The following is a 25,651-nucleotide window of genomic DNA, read 5'->3' as shown; positions in this document are numbered from 1 at the left end:
GCTATTTTTTTTCATTTCACTGACGCACTAATTAAATGAAAATAGTGTAGTATGTCAATCGCTAATGCTAATAATTTTCGAGAAGGTTCGCTTAAAAATGTACTTAACCCTTTTTTGGGTCATTCATAATTTTCAGTCCCCTTTTTCTTTTTTATTCTTTAAAAAGATAGTGAGCTTTTTGAGTCTACATATTTTCAAAATAGCTTAATGCTTTGTGCTAACCGTGATCTACTAAATAACATGCTATACTTTTCCAGTTAGCATACCATTTAAAATTCCTTTCATTAGCAACGCTAAGTGCGAAATAGCGATTGCGAAACCACAAACACAAACTACGAAAATAAGGTAAGAAAAAGCATAGAAAACGAAATAGAACATGTGGAATCAAAACCCAGTTAAAGGTAAAAAAAAAGTAAAATAGGCACAAAATATGTACATTTATAATATTATGAATAAATGCATTTACGTAAACTTATATTAAATAAGCATCTGATAATCGGTTTACATCATCGTCATTTCGCAGAGGCGTATAGGTCACTGAAAAACCGATTTGAAATATTCATTTGACCTGCAATAATTTATTTTTCCCTGGACTATCCTATGAAAAGTAAAATTGGTCATCTTGCCTTCATGTATGTTTCATGTGACCGCTGATCGCTGCGATTGTAGTGCCGAGTTTACAGATTACACAATATTTTCTCTAAGAATATTATAGTGTAAAATAATTTCACTCTGAAATCTATATCATAGACAAAATATTTCCCGGCTATCTTCAGTTTCAGTTTTCAATTTGTATATGGCCGACTTTTGTTATTTGTTGTAGGTTCAGGTGTAGACTTCGGATTTCCCGTATTACAAATGTTATAACTATTCTCAGACTCGGATCGATTCGGTATATAAATAAAGACAAAATGAAGCTTATAGACCAAGTTGTGCGAAGTTTCAAAGTTGCTAAAGTATTCCGTGAAAATACCGATAAAATCAATAGCATCGACTTTTCGCCGAGTGGTGAAACACTAATTTCTTGCAGCGAGGATGATCAAATAGTAATATATGATTGCGAGAAAGGGACTCAGATGATCACCGTAAACAGTAAAAAATACGGAGTCGACCTGATTCACTTCACCCACGCCAAAAACACCGCTATCCATAGCTCCACCAAAATTGACGACACTATTCGGTATTTATCACTCCATGACAATAAATACATTCGATATTTCCCCGGGCATACGAAGAAAGTGGTGACGCTCTGTCTCTCTCCCGTGGAGGATACGTTTTTATCCGGTTCTTTAGACAAGACACTTCGCTTATGGGACTTGCGGTCTCCCAACTGTCAAGGCCTCATGCACCTCGCGGGCAGGCCGGTAGCGGCGTACGACCCCGAAGGACTCATCTTCGCCGCCGGGGTCAACTCCGAGAGCATTAAACTCTACGACTTACGATCATTCGACAAAGGACCCTTTTTGACGTTTAAGCTAAATCAAGAAAAGGAATGCGATTGGACAGGCCTCAAGTTCTCCAGGGATGGAAAGACAATGCTCATTAGTACGAATGGTTCCATTATCCGATTAGTAGATGCATTCCACGGGACTCCTCTGCAAACCTTTACTGGGCATCTCAATAATAAGGGCATTCCGATAGAAGCCTCCTTCAGTCCCGACTCTCAGTTCATCTTCAGCGGATCTACCGATGGGCGGGTGCACGTGTGGAATGCAGACACCGGGTACAAAGTGTGTGTTTTGAATGGTGATCATCCGGCTCCAATACAGTGCGTCCAGTTTAACCCTAAATTTATGATGCTGGCTTCAGCCTGTACTAACATGGCATTCTGGCTTCCGACAATAGAAGATGTTTGAACAATTCAGTGTAGTAATTACTAGAATATTACGTTTGCTGTTACGCTATAAATACTTTGGACAGTTACGGCGATTCATAATCTGACGAGAGTAATCTTCCCTTATCGGCACGTCCTCTACATGAAGTTATTTAAGGAGGACTGGAGTCTCGGTGTTGCTCTGTTGTGCTTGATTTAACTCTATAAGTGTCAGTGTAAGTTTCTTCCTCATCGTGACAAGTGGGAAGGAAAAATGGTAACATCTGTTGCGACTTTCCGGATTCCAAATAATATACATTCATTTTATTTCATGATTAAATATCAAGTAGATTTTTTATTTTAAAGAAATAGAATTAGTGATTAGTTGATATCTGGAGAATCTTTTTGAGAAGGGGATAAATAAGTCCAGGTATTTACAAGGCTTATGACCTGTCATTGATTGATTTAAGTCATAAGTTAGAGTGTAACGCTCACAATTCTGCCTGTTTGTCCATATTTCTTTAAATTTTGGAACTAGAATTTGTCCATCTATTTGCTTTTGTAAAGAGAAGATGCTAAGCAATTAGGCGGAGAGAATCAAAGTTCGGCATAAATTATTCTGAAAATCTTTAATAACTGACTAATAAATTATTATTCTTAACATTTTTTTTATACATCTCAAATTGAGGGGATACTATAGCCGCATACATTACTCAATACTTATTCATCATCTTGTTTAAAACAGTGTGTTTATTTTTTAATAATTTACTCATATAATTGTTTTTTAACTATTTATTATTATCAAATAAGCACACAAAAAACGAGAAAATTATAATAAAAAAGATGAAATATGTACAAAACATAATGTAATAACTAAATATTTTTATTTGTGATGATTGCTTCAACCTTATGTTTGAACATTCATTGTACTTACTGAGGAAAGACAATCAGACTTCAAGGTAAATTAAACACTGCAGTTAAAAACACCCATTAGTTTTTCACTGACACGGTTCCGACACTATTAATGAGATTTTGTAATAAATATATTTTAAATATACCAGACAAATGTAACACTTTTTAGAGTACGTTAACATATGGGTGTTTCCAGCTCAGAATGGACACAACAAAATAACCTCATCCACGATAAGAGTACTCCATGGAAAAGGAGTACTACGCAAATAATAAATTATAACAAAAGAAACAACACTATTTTTTTAGAATTAACTCTTAATAATAATAAGAATGATCAGTTTGTTTGGGTAGTTGTTTTAAACTTTAATTTAAGAGGATTAGAAATTTCCTGAATACAGCTTCCACTAATTGCTCCTTTGTGAAAACCTATTATGTTTTTTTTTTTTAAAGACTCCAATTTGAAAAGGGGGTGAGTTACCTGCCCCCCCCCTGCACCCTATTTATAAAACTTATTTTCTATATACCGTCATGATCGTGGAACAGCGATGCATGTGATTTTCTTCAACTTTACATGAGAGCGGTTTAATTTATTTTTTTTACACTTTATCTCGCAACTCAATAAGTACAAAAGTGTATCCTTTGATACTTGGGTTGGTAATATATGTATATATTTTATTTTTTTATAACCTTTTCAAGATAAGGTCAGTCATTTTTCGCATATCCGTCTTTATTTTACGATCACGATGATATATTTAATTATATTTTTTCATTCAAATCCAATCATTTTTAACTCTTTCATTAACCAATTCATGCGGCCAAGAGTGTATTTGGTATAATATCGAGGCTATACTGGCAGAATGCTAAGATCAGCAGTTTTATATATTTAAAATATTTTTAATATGATGTTGAACAAGATATTGATTTCAAATTTTATGCCATGCCTAGAATAAAGATTACTCTTTCAAAGCCTTAAAATAAAAGAAAATTGTGGGTGAAATGCGTTGAAAGAATCCAAAAGCTTTAAATGTGATTATCTCGGAATTCGTTTTAATGAATTAATGCATTATTTCAGTAAAGCCTCGATATGAGAGTAGGTAGTAATGTATAGATCTTCAACTATAATATTAGTACTTTTACCTTATTCTCCCCATCCCTTACTGAAAACGTATGGGAATATACACATTTCTAAATGAATATGAGCATGTTACTCTATCCTCCCTTGTGAGCAAGTATCTGCTTCTTTGCGCCAACTGAACTTATAATAAGTCGGGATCTGCTTATCTTTTTCAAATTCTTATTGTTTATAGAGAACTATGTGTCACTATATATTATGTATTCTCAATTTCCAGATTAATTGAACACGTTATCCAACATTGCATTATGATTTTAGTTTTACAGAGTTTATGTTTAAGTATGTGTACATTGATCTTTAAGTACTATATTATATTGTGTAAATATCATGTTATGAATGACTTTATATGGAAAATGTAGTTAAACAATGAAATATATTTTAGTAATAAACTTTGTCTTTTTCTTACCATGTCTTGCACATGCTTACTCTAAGAGCAGATCTCTTGCAAGCGTTAAAAAAAAATAAGTACAGAAATATTCCAATAGCAGTTTATCAACACGGTGATACATAAGTAGTATGTATTTTAAAATACACATGAAAGAATACAAAATGATTAATAAATTTTATTGATAATCAAAGTAAAAAAATTATATGTGATAAGTTAATTATCCTTCACTTGTAAATGGTAAATGATCTGCTCTTCGATTGTGAGTGGTGCTGGAGCTCCGGAAAGGGGGTCTCTTCCCTCTATTGACTTGGGGAATGCTATAACGTCTCGGATAGAATCAGCCCCGCATGCCAATGCCACAAAGCGATCTAGGCCTGCAGTTAAGTAAAGAAATATTTTATTATAATGTTACTGTAGATACTCTTTCAAAAGAAATGAAAATATACAAACAATGCGGGACTTGAAAAATCCAAATTTATGGTAAAATAACAAAATTCAGAGTAATTGACTAATTTAATTGCATGATAATAAAGGTGAATGATGGATGTAAGCCAAATCAACATTTTACTAGATATTAGCACTTCTTATATAGTTGTATATTTTTATTATGTCTACTATGTATATATAAATACAAATATTTAATTCCATGAGGAAACTTATTTAAAAGTCACAAAGAAAATTTAAAAAAGGGACTTCTCATAAAAATTATAGTGGTATCAAAAAACGCAGATAAAAAAATGTCCAATGTTATTTCGATAACACTATACAATTTTAAAAAATAGTACAGTAATAAAAAAACATTGAGAGGAAATTAAGCTTCCTCATTCATCTCTTTTGAGTCCTTTATATTTACCAAATTAAATGTACATTAACTTTACACTCGCAAGCGTTATCTCATTGTGATATACTATTCACTGTACACGCATTACAAATAGAGAATAGATTTTACCAAGTGCAATTCCTGCGTGAGGGGGGCACCCACTGCTCAGGGCATTCAGCAGATGTTCCAGAGGTTTCTGTGGTACTCTCAACATCGTCAGTAGTTCCCGCTGTAGGGAGGGACAATGTGCTCGCACTGACCCTCCACCTATTTCATTGCCATTCATGACAAGGTCATAAGCCAAACTGCGAACCTATGTATAAAAGAATCACATTTAAAAAAACAAACTTATGATTCTATTAAGGAAATAAATTTATTTTTGAGCAAAAAAGTGGAAATAGGTTTAGTATTGAATAATAATAATAATGTGATAAACATTGGATAATATTATTTTTAATTCTGTAAAAATATTTGAATTTTTGCATCAACTACATTGACATATATATTTATTAACTAGATGCAGAACTAAGCACCCATATTGTGTTCTATTCAACTTGACTTCGAAAAAGGAAAAAGGAGCGACATACAGCTTTAAATTCACAGTAAACTGGCATCAGACAGTCTTTTTTACTCATTTGCGTGTTTTGCACGGAAATTTTGCCGCAACAATGCTCATTTTTCAGAACATAATTTCAAAGTGTCTTTCTATGAAGCATCATCTCTATTTAATTATACCTAAGTGATCAACTGTGGATTTTAATAATTATTTTACATACTGACAAGTTTTATTGTTTTTCCAATAAACTTTATAATAAAGAATACGTGAATCATATGCCAAAGTGAAATAAAATATTATTTTTGATATAATTTTAAAATTACTGTTTATATATTATACTATTATTGTCGGTCAGCATCGAGTCAATCAACAATTTTCATCATCTTCCCTTGTCCACACCTTGCGTATTAGTCACTGCACAGGTACACCAATTATAGCAGATCTCAATCTTATAATTACATTATGTCAATTTATCACATGCAATATTTTCATGTAAGTTATAGCAATGTATAAATTTCTTTAGATTACTAGGGACCGAAATGTCACACACTTTATAAAGTAAATTTTAATATTCCCTGTCTGATAGTTTTATATGTGTAATGATGTAATAACTTATATTTAAATATAAGTTATTAATTTTAAAAATACTTAGTACACTTCCACTTATTTATTTTGACCAATTAGCGCTTTCACCCTCTAATGGGCATCTTCAGACTGTCTATTAGAGGGTGAAAGCACTAATTGGTCAAAATAAATAAGTGGAAGTGTACCAAGTATTTTTTTAAATTAATAACATATGTAAATATAAGTTAAATAAAATTTTATATGTGTGCTAACAAAACCATCTAGAACTCTAACAGTTGTGATACAAGTACACACATTAACTAAGTAAAATAAATAAATAAGTGGTGAGAGTAATTTTTGTTTAAGTCTGCTGCAAAATGACAGTTATCGTATTGTAACTACTATTCAAGTTGACTGCCTAAAACATTTATATCCAACAAAGACTTGCCTTGAGTGGCTCCGACGTAATAAGATCCTTGTCATCGGGATGAGGGGCGGTGAACGGATGGTGACACGTCTCCAGGCGCCCACCTTCTCCACGTAGGAACAGAGGGAAGTCTATCACCCACAAGGGGTGATCTCCACTACTCTTGACTAATAGCTGCTGAGAATCCAGATCCTCAGCTAGCTTAACGCGCAACTCACCTAAGCATAAACACTAGGGAAAAAAAGTTATAATTTCAGTAAATTTAAAAACTGATAATAATAATATAATGAAATATGCATAGGTACAATGGATTCCGCTAATGTTAAACGCCACTATTTATTTATATATTATTGTGTTATTTGTATTGGTAAAATATGTTGTAATTTTATTATAAGTCTTATATGCCAAGCGTAATTCTGGGTTATCACAAAATATTATGCAGAGTGAAAAAATAGCAAGATGTTTAAATTAATACTATAATGTAGCAAAACCTTTTTTGCCTATGAAATAGTACATTTTTGATGTCACCTGATCTCTTTGCCTGTCAACTAAACTTGTGAAATGTAATGTGTGTAAAAATAGAGTTTTAATATACCAGAAGGCGCGTAGAAACAAGTTTGCATACATCATACTGTGTCTAAAAGTCCATCCTCTACCCGACATCCCACATGCGTGAAGTGGCCCCGTAATGTTGCCAGACCGTGAACAATATACACAAATATAAGATAATTTTGTGTTATGTTATATTTTGCAACAAAAAATACTTTACTGACTGGCCTATAAAAAAACAGGTACTTTTACTAGGCAAACGTAAAAAACATAATAATTTAGTAATTGAGTAACTTAATACCGTTTAATGTCACGCTGAGGCTTATCAATAGAAAGCCGGGTAAAAAAATTCGACTACCCTGGCAATACTAACAAAATGTCCATGTAATTTTATTTAACAATCTGACAGATGGAAAAATAATCGAATTCTTCAATTCAATTACTAAATAATATTACTTGTGAATTTGCTTTTTACTCATGAAATGTGATCCTATCGTATTCCCTTTTAATCCCAGAAGTATTTTGACACATGCAAACAACACAACATGGCATAATTGAATTTTAATCGGCAGTTATGTAATAAGCGACGTCTACAGAGTACCCAGTGACCAAAACGTAAAACTACTCATTTGTGAGTAGTTTCGTCGGATTCAGTTTGATGTGCATTTGCGGTTTCTGGACTATTCTAATTCTATGTGTGTAATGTAAAATAATACTTATTTATCTATGCAATGTCTTCCCCCTTTCATATAATGTTTATTTTTGTTTATATTTTTTCTCCTCTTGTATCCACAATGAATATAAATGTAAAATCTGTAATCCGTCTTATTTTTCAATTGTTATTTAATACCCTGCATTTTTTTTTTTAAAGACTGATTTTCACAACAAATAAACAAAGCAAAATATTCGTATTTTAAAAACAAATTTGCTTACCGTATCTTCTTCGGGTCCAAATGCTAACACCAATAAATCTTCCTGCGCCAGATTTAAATTGTCCGCTAGTTTTCTCATCACGTTTTCACCAAGAACGGTATTCAGCTTGGAAGAGAACCACTTTTCCAGCGGATCTTTTATTTTGATTAAGAAACATTTGACTTTAGGATATTTATTATCTGCATAGGATTGTAAAGATTTCCTCAGCTGAGGGGCTATACTAGAATTGGATCCCCTTCCAACTATTGCAAAACTGCTGAATTCTTTAGGCGATCTTTGTACTATAATTTCATTTGTTTTCATTACTTCGGTAATGTTTTGGAGCTAAAATTATTTGGAAAACATAAAATTAATTAAAACTGTACTTTATTTAACACAAACCAATGAACTTTATATTCTCTATACATTTAAAACAAAAACAAAAAAAAAGTGTAACACTTACATACATAATATTTATAAATATTTATCTGTGTATGTTTTAAAATAAAATTAATATCATCATCACGTAATTGAAGTTTTGTGCTAATAACTATCACCCATAGAGCTCTGAAGTTAGCCACCAAAATGCAAAAGGCCAAAAGGACTGTTGTCCAAATGCGAGTTTTTTTTTTATAGAAAAATATGACAGTTAAATCTCATTTTTGGATTTTCGATTTGTCGCCCTCTTGAATTTAAATAGCGATATTATATATGTATTTATTTTGGAACTACATAACAGTAATTTCTAATTCATGGAAGATTTTGTTTCCTCATTATGTAGACACTTACTTGGAGAGAATATGAAACATCCGGTTTATCTGATCCATATGTGGATATTGCTTCCTGATATGTCAATCTTGGTATTTTGTCAGGTAGAGGTCGTGGCCAGCTAGCCTTTAATAACCCTTCCATTAGGGCCAATATATCTTCTCTACCAGCAAAGGACATCTCAACATCGAGCTGAGTAAACTCAGGCTGTCTGTCTCCGCGTATAGACTCATCTCTGTTCAACAAAATAATATGTGTAATAAATTGTTAATCAATAAAAACTATTTTGATATCGAGAGGTATATAGCTAAGCAGAATAAAAATACTTTGTACATGGTTTTTTTTAATTCCATATTAGTTTTTTTATTTTTATAACAATCCATTCTCATAAGGCTGATTTGTATCATATTGGTATAATACATAATTTATAAACAGTTTCCCGGATTTAAAATTTATATTGTTCAGAATAATAAAGTTTGAAAGATGTAAAATAACCTATGGGGGCAATGCTGAAAGAACATGGGATGAATTTAAAGGAAAAAGAAGATTTCATTTCAATGAATTCCTTATCCAGACCCTACTCGCACCAAGGACTATTTTGACAGATAGAATGAGTTTCGATCAACATAAAACCGGGGTTATGAAAAATGTTATTTGGGGGAATATTTGAATAAGAATGTTTGTAAAAAAAATGGGACTTGAGCATTTCGGCGTAAAAAGCGGGAAAACGTAAATCTGAGGAACAAAAAACATGAGATTTTATTGTATAAAAAAATACTTTCGAACATAAAGAGAGTATAATTATTTACCGATAGCAGCGGGCGACTTGGAAGTATCTATCTATGGAACCAGCCATAAGCATTTGTTTAAACTGTTGGGGACTTTGTACAAGAGAGTAGAACTGACCCTTATGCCTCGTGGGTACTACAAATTCTTGAGCTCCCTACAAATAGGTACAATTAATAAATACAATTGCTGTTATAATTATTTAATTAACTTATTCTAATTGTAAGACTTACAATTTGATTGCCATTCTCAGAAATCAAAAATGTAATTGAGTGATGATTTTGCAATGTATTAATAAACACTATGATGTCATTAATCAATTTACATACCCCAGGAGTTCGGCAAAAGAGAGTAGGAGTTTCCACTTCAACAAAACAGTGATCATCACAAAGATACTTTCTCATCTTCATCAACATGTCAGACCTTGTTCTCAAATTGCACTGCATATTAGGAAAACGGAGATCGATATACCTGTAACAAAATACATCACAGTTAAAAATGAAAATGATATTTTTATTGATAACCTAAAAGAAGGGAGATCCAAAAAAAGTATTTAAATAAAATAAACTAAAATATGCAGTGTATTTACCTTAAAAAAATATATTTATTTGTACATCTATAAGCTATTTTATTTTGTGTTCCCACATAACGCATAAAACAATAACTGATACATTATCACAAATGAAGTCATATTTTGAATATTAATTTTAAAAATACTAACAAGTGCTGAAATAAATTAGTAGAGAAAATAAAAAATAATATAATGTGTTGTGTGGGCATTTAAAATTACCTGTGCTGTAATCTGAGCTGCTCCTTTGCCCTCTGAAAAGAGCGCACATTGAAGGGTTGGAAGGTGGCAGGATTCAGTACCCTTAAGTCGGTCACCACTACCTCGATCTCTCCAGTTGCCATAGACATATTAGCTGATTCACCAGGCCGCGACACAACTTGCCCCGACACTTGTAATACTGACTCAAGAGGTATGGACTCCAAGTTTGGCAACTTGCTGATCATCTATATTTAATCATAGAATATTATTATAAACATGATTGCTTTTTTTGTGAAATACAAAAATCTATGACACAGTATATGTGTCATGTTATACTTATCAATACTAATACAAAGATACTAATGCTTACTTTGAAAAAAAAGCTGGTTTACAAGACAAAAACACTATCATATTTAAATGTTTCTAAATAAATATCTAAAAATGGCAGAAAAGGATTTCTCATATCGTTGGGTAATTACAACAACTAGGTAACTTAAAAATCAGCATTTTCCCATTAACTATTAAAACACGCCTTTGTAACCTTCTCCGTGAATACTGCAAACAGACAAGTTGTGATGCATATCAATCATATTGTATAGTAATTACCCCACGATATTAGGTTGAGAAAATATATTTTGGTCTACCTTGTTGCTATGCAATCGGTTTCAGTTTTCAAATATTTTTTAGATGGCACAAATGATTTTAATCCCACGGAGATAATTTTAAAAATATATTTTCAAGATAATCTCTGTTTCAAACAAAATTCAACTTAATACTATACCATTTTCAAATGGTAAAAAATAATTAACTATAAGAAAATGGATTAAAGTTGTAGTCTAAGCGGGAGCAGACCTATGATCTGATCCAGAGTCAGCAACACTACCACAGAACCACAACTTGATTCACTTTAGCATAGCAGCAACTATTTATTTTTAAAATAATTTTTTTTTTTGAGCCTACTTCTTCTGGAATGATGCATTGAGTGGATCCATAAGCATCCCGCAGGGTAAAAAAACGCTCTCTTCTTTTGAATTCCAACCATCCACATAAAGAAGTCTCGGTTCCGGAATGTTCTAATCGTAACTCTCCACACGTATGAGTTCTTTGGGTATTTGAATTTACGCCTCGGTTTCTAACCTAAAAATTAGGGACACATTGCAGTTGATTCTCACTGTACTTGAGCAGATGATACATACTACATAGAACATATGTTTTAAAACTATGTTAAAATATTACAAAAGTAATTTAATGTATGTATTATTCAAATGTTAGAGAGAAAAGGGGAAAATTTGGATTATTTTTGGAGAGAATTATTTGTCAGACTAGAATTAAATGAAACTGTAATCCGCTGTAAAGTCTAAAATGTAATTTTTTTTAATGAGCACCAAATTGCAAACAAAATAGTATTGGTTATACGTCATTCGAAAGAAAATTTTCTGTTCTACAAGATATTCTTCTTCTTCTTCGATGGCGCTACAGCTCAAATCAACTTCAACTTTTGCCTCCAGCTCCGCCTGTCCTCAGCAGCCATTTTCCAATTTGCAACTTATAGAAGCTGTGCTGCATCTTTTTTTACTTCATCCTCCCACCTCAATTTAGGTCTTCCAATCCTTCTTTTACCCCCTGGGTGTCCGTCATGATTCTCTTAGTTACTTGCGCATCAGCCATTCTTTGTACGTGTCCAGCCCATCTCAACCTGATATTGTGTTTGCTTTAATGTTACATATTTAATTTTACTTGATTTCAAGCCTTTAAAATGGAATGTCTTGACATTCCATTTTAAATAAATTCCATGTCTGCTTGCAGACAAAAGTGAACATTTTTGACATCTCCTTCTGTATAAGGAGAATACATTATTGACTAATTTGTAATTTGTCCCCTTGTTCTGTTCATTTAAAAAAAAAACAGAACAACTTGTGTTAACACCCTACTTAAAGTTTTTGTAATGAAGCTTTCATGGCGATTTTCGAGAAATGCATTTGTGTTCTTTTGTTTTCTTAATTTGGGAAAAAAAACAGACAACTCATGTTAACACCAAAACACTAGTTAAAACAAACATACTTTCTTGTAGAGCAAAAAATTTTCTTACGCATTACGTATAACCTGTACCATTTTGTTTTAATTTTGGTGCTCATTTTTAAATTTAAAAAAAAGGACACAACTTATGTTAACACCTAACATATACTTTTAACTCATTCGCCGCAGTGCTCACATACGTTTGTGAACACCTATTTATTTTATTTAAGTTTATTGTTGTGCACACAGTGCTATATTAGTATAATTACAGTGTTATTACAAAAAACATAAACCTAACACAACACCAACTACGTACACAACACAATATATAAATTTCTGACAGGACAACAAAATGTGACAAGAATATGTTTAACGCATGACTCCATTTGTGTGAAATATGGTGTTTGTTTTATAAGATATTTTTTTTCCAAAAGAGGCTAAATATTATTAATAGGGGCTAATGTTATGAATCGAGGCTAAATATTGTTAAAAAAAGCTAAATACTATTATTGTCAATGAGACTCAGCTTCCGTTTGTAGGGAGAGCTGAGTCATTAAATAAATCAAGATCGCACATCTTCTCAAATTTGTAAAAATGACTAATTGCTCTTCTTAATAGAGAATTCTGAGCTGCTCTGGTGTTGCATTTGTCGTTGCTCAGTAATGTAGTATGCCTATGACAGAATTACTATGCGGTATTACCAAAAAGGTTTATAGCTTAAGTATTCATCAAGTATAGTCCATATATTCATGGTATCTTACAAAATAAATGAGTAATAATGCGCCAAACTCGCATTATTACTCTGAGGTTTAAACTAATAATTAAAATACATAAAATATGTGTTCAAATTACATGAATTTTGAACGCAGGAAAAGGATTAAAATTATAAAAAAACATGCATAAATAATCTTCAAAATTTAAAATTGACTAACAAATACCTCTGTAATATCCTCTTTATTCTCAGGAGATGGTGAACGAGTTGAAGCGTGAGGATCCAAGATGGCTAAAGAATCCACTATAATTTCTATGCATCCAGATTCACTTTTCTAAAATCATTATTTATATTTATCATTCTAAACGTGAAAAATATTGATAGACATTAACATTTCAAATTCTTACCAAATTAACACAATTGTCAGGTCGGCGAGAAACTTTTCCTTTTACTTCTAATATGGACTCTGAATTAATTTGCGATGCTATACTCTGTAATTCTGGTTTCTAAAATAACAAAATTGGGAAAAATTAATTTAAGAGAGAAAAATATATAATTTTTTATCTAGATAAATTAATCACATTATTAAAATTATTGTGCTATAAGATTATTTGGTCATTATGTATATTAATAGGAATAATATGGTGTTTAATCATCATCACCATCAAACCCTAATCCACACCTGGTGGTGCATAGGACACTGCATTGGAAAACCACATGCAGTGTACCTCAATCATGTGTTACAGGAAGGTAAGGTGATCAGTCTTACGGGTCAGGTGCCTGCCAATCTAGGAACAGTAAAATATTGCAGTGAACCACCTTACAAACAAATATTTCATGTTAAGCCTTCCAGGACTTCAAGCATGGTAGACCAACACGCCAACCACTACACTATATAACGGATTTTTACTTGAGACAAGCCATCAAGTGGAAACCACTCATCCAGCATTCTGATTTTATTTCACACACAGAACTGTGGTCTTCTTCCGGTCGGATACATACAAATTTGGTGTTTAGTACATAAAAATGTATACTAATTTCTATGTTTTTATGTAAATTTATATATGAAAAGCTATCTTTATTTTGTTAATTATAATGTTAGAACAATGGTTCATAAATGAAATAAATAAATAACTAAATAAATTTAGTTTTTTATTGCTCACTTCTTAGCATGAACACTTGACAAATTTACTACTCTGCTCTATGTCTATATTTATATTTATTTTTTGTTTATTTATTGATATAATTTTAAGTTGCTAGAATTCCACTCATCCATGCGCTTTGTAGCTGCACGACGATTGGTAATCTAGCTTCCATATGTAAATGTTATCAACTATAAAATACCTAAATTTATGAAACGAGGAATTAAAACCCCAACGGTCCATGTGCTCTGTACCTGCAAGACATGCTGGGATATTTATTTATTGTACTGCGCTCTTAAGGTGATTTTCACAAAAAGGTTGCTTTATAAATTATCCAACTAAAATAATAATAATAATATCTAATAATAACATCTCTCCTTAAAGCCCGTTAATTCATACATTTTCTAGTAAGCACAATAAATTTAGTTCTGCACAAAATTATGTTTGGACCATGTTATAATGATTCATGAAAATTAAAATTGTACGAAATATCCATACATTAGCTGGAAGCAAGCACTGAATAGATCCATGGCCGTCCTTCAGTTGCAAGAAGCGAGGTAATGCTAGAGTTTGTGGCCAGCCAAGGAGGGAAACAAGATGGTTGACAGAACCCTCGTGCAGATCCCCACAGGTTAGGCTACGTCCCTTCAATTGAGTCTCCAAATTCTTGCTATGCCCTAAAAATAATACCGTTAAAAAAAGTTAAAAAAACTTTAGACTACCTAGATTCTGTTCGGAAATATCTTACAGAACAATAAAGCATCACGAAATTTGAATTTGTACAGTTTGAGAAAATGATTCACAACAACTCTATAGAAGATATATTTACTATAAACCAGTTTTAATATGATAAAGCAATAATACATAAGTTGAATAGGAACTTTTTTTATCCTGTTTGGTTAAACGTTATTATTACCCTTTTTTCTGCTCCACAAAAGGCCGGGTGGCCCAATTACAGTGGTGAAAAACAGAACAGAACAAAACACCCGGGCTTGAGAAAAATCACTTTTTTTGTGTTCTTTTTGTTTTTGGGAATCAAACCCGGAACCTTCCGAGTGTGAGTCAAATGTCTTGCCTACCACACCAGAGGCCGCCGTGATGATAATAATGAGCAATGTTTCATAAAAGTTTGTGATAAGAACTAAAAAAAAGCATATATTTCTTTAGTTTTTTTTATTAGTACATAGATAGTAGTAATAGAGTGTCATTATAAAATCTAACTCAAAGTTTTCCTGTATTTTAGGAAGTCGGAAAATTGAATTATTTATGTGCATATGCTCTCAACTACCACATCATTATTTTCTCTAAACGATGGTACCAACCGCACTTGAGGAATTCTTCTGTAGTAAGCACACCAGGGACACGAGCTGAAGTCGCCATACTCCGAGCTTGCAAGATGCCGGGTGGAGTACATTTCGGTAGCCGAGGACCTTCTCGATTTACCTTCACCAACACAAATTCCTCCATTACCACTTCCACATCTCCAGTGTCCATTTTCTACAAGACATAAAAAAAATATACAATATTATTTTATCCATAAGTATGTTTAAAGTTATTGGTGCATGCTTGGTTAATACATTCAAAAACTGCCTGGACAAACACATATGTATAATGTTTCCCATTTTATTACAAGTGTACTGTTTTTAAAATACTTTATTTACTCAAAACACAGTGCATTTGGTATACACTCATCAGCTTAGTACTGCTAGTGTGTATAATTAAAAATTACAATGATTAAAATTAAAAAAAAAAAAAAACAATGTGAATAAATTAATTTTTAAAAGTAAAAAATACAGAATACAGCTATGCCGCAGTAGTAAACATTTATAGTACAGATGAAAACATTAAACTAACATTTATATTATTGAAAAAACATGTTATCCTCTGAATTCATTAATTAGCATGACACACGAACTATTGTTCTTCGTGCACTGATAATATTGAATACATAATGTTTACTATTTAAAGAAAAATATTAACTATTCTTTCATAATATTACATACCTCATTTTTAGCTCCCAGAGGTCTCTTACTAACACGTCCAATAATGGAAACATACGACTGCAGAGGTAAGTTTGCAAAACGCTTAATGATATCTGTTCTCTGAAATATAACATAGGTACAAATAGTTGTAGCATATTAAAAAGAATTTTCACTAACTAAAAAGCGTAAAATCCCTTCCTGGATGCTCATATCTTCCAGGTACGGGTGATCAGTTTTAGGTTTCTTAGGGATTAAGTTTTAGATCTCCAATGTAACTTAACATAATACTTGTATAAATACATCATGATTTATATTCAGAATTCATCCTTAATAACTTCTAACTGACAAGGAAGGCCAAACCTAAATGATGCGGAGCTGGTGTTTGTATATTACTCAAACTTTACGTAGGTATTACTTATACATACCAAATTATTAAATATTTATTACATAAAGTAAACTTCTAAATTTGGATAAGGACCATGGTTTAAAGTTGCATAGCTGGAATTGGCATCATTGAATGTTTCATATATAAAAGAATGTTCATATATAGATACATAACTTACATTTTCTGGGACCACCAGTTGAGTAGAACCATGTCCATCCCTCAAAAGAACAAACTTTCCTTTCCTTTGATGACTTACTCTTCCAACTAACTCTACTATTCTGCCGGTATGTTTCTCTCGCAGTTCCCCACATGTGACTCTCAGTGGTCCTCCATGTCCAAACATTTGGCGCCTGCCCTCATTGCAATAATTATTATACGGCGTAGACAATACAGTGTCGAAATGGTCTGATTGGTATTTGCCATCAGAAGAACTCTGATTATTTGGGCATTCATGCATTTTCCTGTTCATGTGATGGCAATCCAATGTCATTTGCAGGGCAGAATAATTTGTTAATTTATTTTCTATCTTATTCTGAGTTTGTTGACATAATACAAATACATTTAGTGTCCTCGTTGGGCATTTTGAGCAATAGCAATATCTTGTATGATTCAAATTAACTTCTGTAAACATAAATAATCTGAAATGTATTTTTGAATGGCCACAAAATTGTAATATTTCGGTAAATAATGAGAACTGAAATATTTCTTTATTATAAAAATACAGTAGGGCCTCGACAATGCGGACAGGCAAAAAATAAGACCATGTCGGATTACCAAAGTGTCCGGATTGTGGTCTGCAATACTTTAATGGTAATAAAACACATATGCTTAACTTAGAAATGTCTATAATTATCAAAAGACAAAATTGACAAAATTAACAATATTAACAATAGTGAATAATAAACATGTAGGAAAGCTACGCATTTGAAATGAAGATAAAAAAAACAGAAATAAAAACATAAGCGCGGCACACCATGCGGGTGAAATGCGTCTCTCCTCCCTGAAAATAACCCCGCCCTATCTGTCCGGATTACCACGATAACCAGATGAGCGGGGTCTGGATTAGCGGGGCCCCACTACAGGGTTTAAAATAGTGCAAATATTACAAATTAACCAAATAGTGCACATAGAGGTAGGGAAGAAGAAGATAATCAACTTCCATACCTCGACTAAGCGTAATAGATGTATAATTTTAAAGGGAAAAAAAGAAAATTTGTTTTATCTTACCTGACAATGATTTCTTCCAATCATTAAGTATATTTTTTATACGGGTTACAGTCTGAAAATTGCCCCAGTCCCTTTCAAATAAGAAGAATACAACCAAATAAAATTATAACAAATAATTTTAATAAAAACATACCTTAAATGACGGAAGAAAATTTATGTTCCTAGAGTACATTTTGAAACAAAATATCTATTTGAAATCAAGTGTTTTATCGTATTGTTTTATATAATATTGGTATCTGAAAATACCTAAATAAAAATACTTAAAATGTCAATTGGGGGCAACTTAGTAGGCTTAATTTATTTATAGGAATTAAATTATGTTTCTATTATTATTTTCTCCACACATTTTTATTACTAAAAAAATATTATTTCATCACGCTTTAAAAGAAATATAAAGAACTACGAACTACGAACAAAATAAAACATGACATAAAAACATATTTGAGATTGCGGATGCTTGCGGAAATTTGAAGTCTATTTTATTTTTCATATTTCAATAATTATAAAATTATATAAATAACGAGATTTTAAAAACATGAACAAATTAAAACCCCGGCAAATCCTGATGTCAATGTCAAATGTCCGTGAAATGTCAAATTTAGCAATAGACTACAAATCACAATCTTTTTGTCTTGATTTGTCTATTGCCAACTACTTTATTCTGTGTTTTCGTTTTGTGTTGCCTAGGGAATTTGTGACTCCCCTACTTGTCTGTTGTCTATTACCATGCAGCTGTCAAAGTCAAGTCAAACGAGTTTTTAGTGTTACTAATTTTTCATTTTACCGGTAAATCAAAAAATGGTACCAGTTTTATTTTTCTTGAATCTGCTTTTGTTACAAGAAAATAGCGATTTAACTAATCACGTTTTCGTATTTTTCAGCTTCCGCTGTCATTATTACGCACCGCTCAAAATCACCCCATGGTGAGTATAACCTAATGCAATTATAATTGTAATTTTGTACAATAATAAATTCTGAAGTGTGTTTACTAACCGTATGGAAAGATTTCAAAATATTATGTTTACGTTAATTCATCGCTCAATAATATAGTGAAAAAAGATAATCTATTTCACAAATTGTGTAATTGTGCAAGTACAGTGTTTTTATTTACTTTTTTAGTTAGTTGAGCTGAAAAATGGGGAAACATACAATGGACATTTAGTAAGTTGTGATAACTGGATGAATATCAACCTAAGAGAAGTTATTTGCACATCCAGGGTATGTTTATACTATTTCATGTTTTATATATTTTGGTTTCCCTTACATCACTACATGAAATAATTATTATGAAAGGGCAATGAAGAAGTTCAGTGGTTTTCTTCATATTTTTTTATTTGTTAATAGACTATAAAAATAAGTAAAAAAAATTTTTTTTCAATTTTTGTATATCGTATTATCAGCACTATGATTTTTTAAACTTTTATGTTTCTAAAATAACTCCACGTGTGGCGTAAGATGTTCCCTTCCGCTTATTCTCGATCAGTTCTGCCCATTGGTCCATTGACGGCAAGCAAACTGGAAATCTTCCATAACTCTCTTACCATGGATGATTCATATGAACCAGTGACGTCGTTCGAAGTAATTCGTTTTTATTATTTTTTACGTACGTGTTTCCTTACTCACGCACTTCGGAAGTACGTGCACTGCAGGGGCGTGGAAAGCAATTAGTATATAAGTAATTGGTACATAATAATACATACTGCCCTTAAGAAATTAAAGACAAACTGAACACGCAACTAAATGATAGCAATAATTTCACATATCTAGTAATAAATTTAAAAAACAGATCAACTAGCTTCACTATATATACTATAATAAATAACTGCGAGTATTTTGTGGTGTTATATTTTATTTGACTAAAATGCAGTGAAACCAAAATTGATATCTTGTTAAAAAACTTGACTTTTCAACGAAAAAGAATTGGTCATTATTTGAACCCGAAAAATCAAAATATGTAGTAGATTATAAACTTTTTTCTTAAAACAAATCAACATTATATTGATATAATGTTTGAATTAAATTCTAAATTTTATTTTGTATTCCTACTCCACCACAAAATAATAATTGTAATATTATGTTCAGCCCCAAAACACCAAAATCTCATCTGTGCGGCGCGGCATTACGTTTGCATCGCATCTAAACTACATGGAAAATAATGTATTGATATGTTTCGATTGCTTCCGTTGCCTAGTGAGAATTGAAGTCTGCGCCTGCGCCCGGACTGCGCTGGAACGGAATTTCGAATTTGCTTCAACCGCGATCATTTTTTAAATCGATACTCAGCCAGCCAGTAGCAAGTACTCGCCGATCAGTGCGCGCATGACAGCGCTGGTAAATGGATGTGTTAGTGGGCTGTGTTGCTTTTTATCATTTTTTTATAAACCGATTGTAAAATTCTTCCGCAATTTATTGCATTTATAAATAAAATGATTATTTCATTATTTATTTATAGTAATCTAAATGTTAGGTATTATGACTGATAGTTAATTTATAAAACATGCTTATTTGGCTAAATTTAGGGGAACCAATGATTCCATGCGTTCTATGAGCAGACCACGCATGGTGCACTGTAACATCCAATAAAGCATAACATAAAAAATAATAGATAATGATCAAATAAGTATGCATTTTGAAAATTTTATATATTAATTTCTACTTTTTTTTTGGCAATATTTATCCTAGTCAAATTCATTAAGATTTTCCCTGCTACTTGATTAAAAAATCATTTACAAACAATTTAATAAATTCTTCTATTAATCCTTAACCGCAACTTAACGTTCATAGTTTTTATTTATCTATTTATTTAAATGTATATTAAAAATACAAAAGTAAACTAAAATTATATCGCGTCAAACTAATGTAAATTGTTTATGAACGTGTTCTAACACAAACATAAAGGCAAACAAAAAAAATAGTTGCTAGAATAGTGCCTAGTAAGTGAAATAATTCACCCAGATGAACTTCACCGACGTCAATGATGGTTTCAGCTCTTTCACTTCACAAAAGTCAATAGATCGAAGAGTTGAGGAAATGTGAATGTTTAAACTAGGCAGAATGGTGAATTTTACAGTTTGTAAAGTGGCCACTACAACCAGCTAATAACAGGCCGTAAGCCCTGTAAATGCCACATTCCTCCTCAAAAGTGTTTTCTCTCTGTCGTAATAAATTTCGTAAAAAACAAATTTCAAAAAGGAGCATACGGCACTGCATTTATTATTGTTATTATAGTTTATTGAAACTGTTTTCATGTAAGGAATGATTATATGGAATTTTGACTTGCCCAAAAGTTTTGTTAGAATATGGGATGAGTGTGTATAAATGAATGATTTTACTTACATATTGATGTGAAGTTTGTTATAAACTTAACTGTCTATAACAAAGGAAAAATACAATAAAATGAATGCCGACAATACTGGCTGAACCTAACCGTGATATACGAATTAAATTTACGTTAATGTTGAAAGTCACAAACTATCTCGTGTTGGGACAACAAAACCAGCGCTGGACGAAGAGAGTCTGGATTTAGTTTTGTAGCTGCTGGTGACATTTTGCATTGTTGCGTTGGCAGGCCTGGTAACTGGTGTTGCAATTGTTGCAAGTGCTCATAAACAGCATATCCCGATCATGTGTAAATAAATTAGCAAAACATAAGCAGGTTACTTCTTTTATTATTTTTTTTTACAGATTTAGGAATATATAGGCCTTTCATCATTTTCCAGTATCCTTACCTCCGCCCCTATCCCATCTAACTCTTTCCTGTCATATATTTACTGTTCTCCCTACAACCTCTTTCCACACTTTCTCTCTATTTTCATATTGTTCTTCTTTTACTAAACCATGTTCTCTGCACTACTGGATAATACCTCTTCCAAATGTTTCCACTCCTTTCTGTCATTTCTATTGTCATGAAATTTATTATTTAAAAGGTATTCTCATGATTTGTATTATGTTAGTTGTGATTTATATTTGTTTAAGGCCCATGACACAAATTAGCGAACTGCCGATACTAGGTAATTTATGTATTTACACAGTCCCACATCCCTATATTTAAAAAATAAAACCAATGAGCGTCCAGGTAAAAGTTTTTCTCCAAACTGACAAATAAATTGATGTGTTGTTAAAATTGGCGTAAAACACCATGGTGCGCCATGAATCAAAACTTGCAATGACTTGCAATATAAATTTCTATGGAGACAGGTGACTTTTATTCATTTTGAAATATTCTCAAAGTTTGATTGAATTACAGTAAAAATCCAATTACTTTATAACAGGCGTATGGAGCATTAGAGGTATTTTCACATGTTTTTATGTAAATTCCTGGATTTATTTCTCATGGGATTTTAAATGTTTCAATTTAAAATTTCAATCATTACACATACCTTAGATGCTCACCTAATTATCTGTAAAGAATTAACAGTTCAATCATCAGTAATATTGCTTTTGAATGACACGACGTGATGTTTCGAATATTTGACCCTTAATATTACTTGTTGACAAATATTATTTTTCTAAATTATTGTTCGGTTGGTTGGAAGAAATTACTGTGTAGCATTAAACCCGCACAAATGTTCAGTTAAATAAACCATGCATGTGAACAGGATGGAGACAAGTTTTGGAGGATGCCAGAGTGCTACATAAGGGGTAGTACCATCAAGTACCTCCGTATACCCGATGAGGTCATCGACATGGTGAAGGAAGAGGCGCAGGTGAAGGCTCGCGGAAGGGGAGAGATGAAGGGAGGGCGAGGGGGACAGAACCAACGCTCCAACAGAGGAGGGGCCAGAGGTAATACTTGAACCAAATCATAAAAATGTTTAGTTGGCATAATATTTTGAACGTAAACTAAATGAGGAAGTTTAGTGCTAGGGGAATTTCCCCTAGTTTATTATTTTTTTTATGTGCAGTTAAAATTTGAGCATTAAATTGTACTGCGTAGTTTCTTGAAAATGTATGAAAAAATAATAAAAACAAACTACTTTCAAGACGTCACTAGTTCTTCCGGATCAACCAATAATAGGGTGTTGTGATAGATTTCCAGTTTACGAGAAGCCAATCAGCAGAACTCACCGAAGAGAACTTTCGACGCCATATGTGGAGTAATTTCAAAATTACAAAAAATCATTGCGCGGATAATACGATACATAAAAACATGTTAAAATATTTTTTAGCTTACTTTGGTGGTCTATTAACAAATAAAAATAAACTACTGGGACCTTATGCTGGACTCATTCGTCTTTATAATCGTATGAGAGTTCCGCAATTCGACGAGTGACAGCATTCTTGAACCATCCATACGAATGCAGTCGGTTGAAAACCAATCGACTTTATCTCGGGTGCCCCAAAGCACTCGATATTGACAATTGAATGCGACATCGTAACTTCAGCTATCAAACTTCCTTCTTGTAAAAAGCTCGGCATTTATGTTTGAATGACGAGTATGTATTTTTGTTGTATTTAACTCAAAGTTTACAACACTGATCAATATTATAATGATGACGTATCAACAAATGTGCAACAAATACAACTGTACTTATTTTTAATCCACTATCAAATGAAGTTTCACTAGAAAAATGATTTTAAAATTATTTTATCGCTCGTTGTATTTGAGATATACTCGTATATTATACAATATGTTTTTAAAATCCATTAAATGCATATGAAATATTTCTAATAACATGTAGATGTGTGTTATGTCAAAGGCAAATAATAATTATAAATGTTGCAGTGTCTCGGTAAAACATTTTCTTATATTTTTTTATAATATTCCATACACAAAATATTCAACGGAAGAAGTCTGACAAGAAACAAAAGTTTACGTATGGCAGGAGAGCCATAGGTCATAGATAAATACGGATTTGTTAGTGTTGCCACTCTTTCATTCGTCTTTGTAATTAAATTGTCGGAGGGTTTTTAAGAATAGCACTATGACAAAGCAATCAAGATGCCCAATCGACTAGTGTCGAGTGGGTGACAAAATGTCACATCTTTCCAGCATAGGGCTCCTGAACTTCCTCACTTGGTGGCCTCCGTGGTGTAGTGGTTAATTTCACTGACTCGATGTGATCTTTCTCAAGCTTGGGTGTACTGTAATTCACTGTAGTAATTGGGTCTGGCCTGTTGTGGTGCAAAAAAATGTTCAAAAATGAAACCACTTGATTTTACCTACTAGGGAGTTTATCAAAATTCATATATGTAACAGAAATGGATAACATGTACCATTTATGAAATATATTGATTAATTAAAAAAAAATATATTACAATGGAAATTAATCTCCATTGTAATATTCTTTCTTAAGAACATTCTTGAGAATGAATATGGAAGTGGTGGCATTTACAGGGCTCACGGCCTACCATTGGTTGGTTTGAGTGATCACTTTACACATTGTGTAACATTTATAAATCTTGAACAACCATATTACTTCGGTCCTTTCATCTGTTGATTTTTGTAAAGTAAAAAATCTGAAAACTTCATTGATGTGGGTACGATACTACCAAATTTATTTTCCTATATGAGACCTCATAAGACCTATATATGCCTAAACTTACAATCATTGTCTCAAAGAGTTATCTATCTCTGTTTAAATATTAGTAAATCTTGATAAACTCAATACAGGTTTTTTTAAAGAGAGCTTTTGCATTGTTATGATATACCCAAATATTTCTATAGGGCTAAAAATTCTAATAGGTTTGCACCTCGGATTTATAAGACCACAACCCGAGTCAAATACTACTTAAATCCAGTACACTGGAACCTTTTTACACAAGTTATACGTTATATGCAGTACTGTGTAAAATAAAAGTGTAGTAAAAAAAGCATTGGTTGTTAGTTTTCCTAAATCTAATTTTTATACTGTGTTATTATATTTTGAAACCGTTTAAAAGAGGTTCCAGTGTATTTGTTAACAAATATTATATTAATATGTCTGGTCTACCTTTATAAATGAACAATGTCCGTTAATTAATCAAATAAATAAATATTACTTTAAAAGTGACATAAAATGCATGTTGTATATTGGATGATTCAGTAATAAAGTTTTTTGGGGGTATAATCGTCGGATTATTGTTTTCACCATATAATACATTCTGAAATTAATTTTAGGTGCTTTTGGAGGGCGCGGGGGACGGCCTGCACCCCTTGGGCGAGGGGGTGGTGGCGGGGGAGGAGGTGGTCCCGGCAGGAACCCCAACAAACCAAAACCCAAGCAATAAGCCTCATAACATTATTTATGATTTCTCTTTTTATCTCTTAAGGAAAATATATTTTTAAGAAGATGTTGTTTTTTATTCACGCAGTTAAGATGCCAGGCATGAGGAAACATTTGGATGTTTTTTTTATTCATGAGTTTAATAAACTCAATTTAACTAATGATAAAATAATTCAACATGTTTTTGACTTTTGTTCATTTAATACAAATGTTTAAAGTCAAGTATATATTTTTGTTCTAAATTGTAATTATTTTTCTTTTATATTTACATCTTTATGTTTTAAAAGAGCTATTGAGGCGCAGATATATAGCCATAATGTTTTTTTTTTAATTACAAATAAATAAAAATATTTTAAAAACATGAGGGCTGATCAAAAAATATGGTGAATGAATTTTTATAGCGGCAACAGCTGACGCAACTTCCATTTGAAGTAATTAATTCGATAGCCTGATCTTAAACAAGTTGTGACTTGCCAGTCCGCTTCCAGAGCCGGAAAAGTGAGATTGTGTTTACAGTGTCTGTGCGCTCATGTATTTCAAACAACGCGTTAACATTAAGCTTTAAGTTGCAAAAAAGTGCCAAAGA

At 32.2% G+C, this 25,651-nt stretch overlaps 3 protein-coding genes across 7 annotated transcripts; 2 read left to right on the top strand and 1 right to left on the bottom strand.

Moving 5' to 3' along the window:
* Positions 1–794: 794 nt before the first annotated feature.
* On the top strand, positions 795–2,999 carry Wdr82 (WD repeat domain 82). Its single transcript, XM_088239377.1, has one exon. It carries the CDS (start codon positions 912–914, stop codon positions 1,854–1,856), a length of 945 nt encoding a protein of 314 aa, XP_088095503.1. The 5' UTR covers positions 795–911; the 3' UTR covers positions 1,857–2,999.
* A 1,334-nt stretch (positions 3,000–4,333) lies between these two features.
* Positions 4,334–18,441, bottom strand: AspRS-m (aspartyl-tRNA synthetase, mitochondrial). 5 transcript variants are annotated; one of them, XM_088239375.1, is made up of 18 exons: positions 18,412–18,441; positions 17,994–18,106; positions 17,861–17,912; positions 16,812–17,254; positions 16,270–16,368; positions 15,589–15,763; positions 14,765–14,943; positions 13,532–13,630; positions 13,351–13,458; positions 11,357–11,533; positions 10,418–10,641; positions 9,957–10,098; positions 9,651–9,784; positions 8,863–9,076; positions 8,095–8,418; positions 6,634–6,843; positions 5,195–5,378; positions 4,334–4,619 (listed from the first exon to the last, which is right to left on the bottom strand). In XM_088239375.1, the coding sequence occupies exons 2-18, from the start codon at positions 18,030–18,032 to the stop codon at positions 4,459–4,461; spliced, it is 2,964 nt and encodes a 987-aa protein (XP_088095501.1). In that variant the 5' UTR covers positions 18,033–18,106; positions 18,412–18,441; the 3' UTR covers positions 4,334–4,458. The 5 variants fall into 5 exon arrangements, with proteins under 5 accessions (XP_088095501.1, XP_088095499.1, XP_088095498.1 ...); XM_088239373.1 differs by having other exon boundaries at positions 13,345–13,458; positions 18,412–18,429; XM_088239372.1 differs by lacking the exon at positions 18,412–18,441 and having other exon boundaries at positions 13,345–13,458; positions 17,994–18,178.
* A 101-nt stretch (positions 18,442–18,542) lies between these two features.
* LOC148272938 (U6 snRNA-associated Sm-like protein LSm4) lies at positions 18,543–25,132 on the top strand. The gene is made up of 5 exons (XM_088239369.1): positions 18,543–18,661; positions 18,742–18,783; positions 18,980–19,078; positions 22,459–22,645; positions 24,960–25,132. Exons 1-5 carry the CDS (start codon positions 18,659–18,661, stop codon positions 25,067–25,069), a joined length of 441 nt encoding a protein of 146 aa, XP_088095495.1. The 5' UTR covers positions 18,543–18,658; the 3' UTR covers positions 25,070–25,132.
* The last annotated feature ends 519 nt before the right edge of the window (positions 25,133–25,651 follow it).

The sequence above is a fragment of the Micrasema longulum genome, unplaced genomic scaffold (assembly GCF_059751315.1).
Source record: "Micrasema longulum isolate JH-2025_06_02 unplaced genomic scaffold, ASM5975131v1 h1tg002145l, whole genome shotgun sequence".
Lineage (NCBI taxonomy): Eukaryota > Metazoa > Arthropoda > Insecta > Trichoptera > Brachycentridae > Micrasema > Micrasema longulum.
The sequence above is the reverse complement of the archived record's forward strand: the minus strand, read 5'-3'. Positions and strand labels throughout refer to the sequence as shown.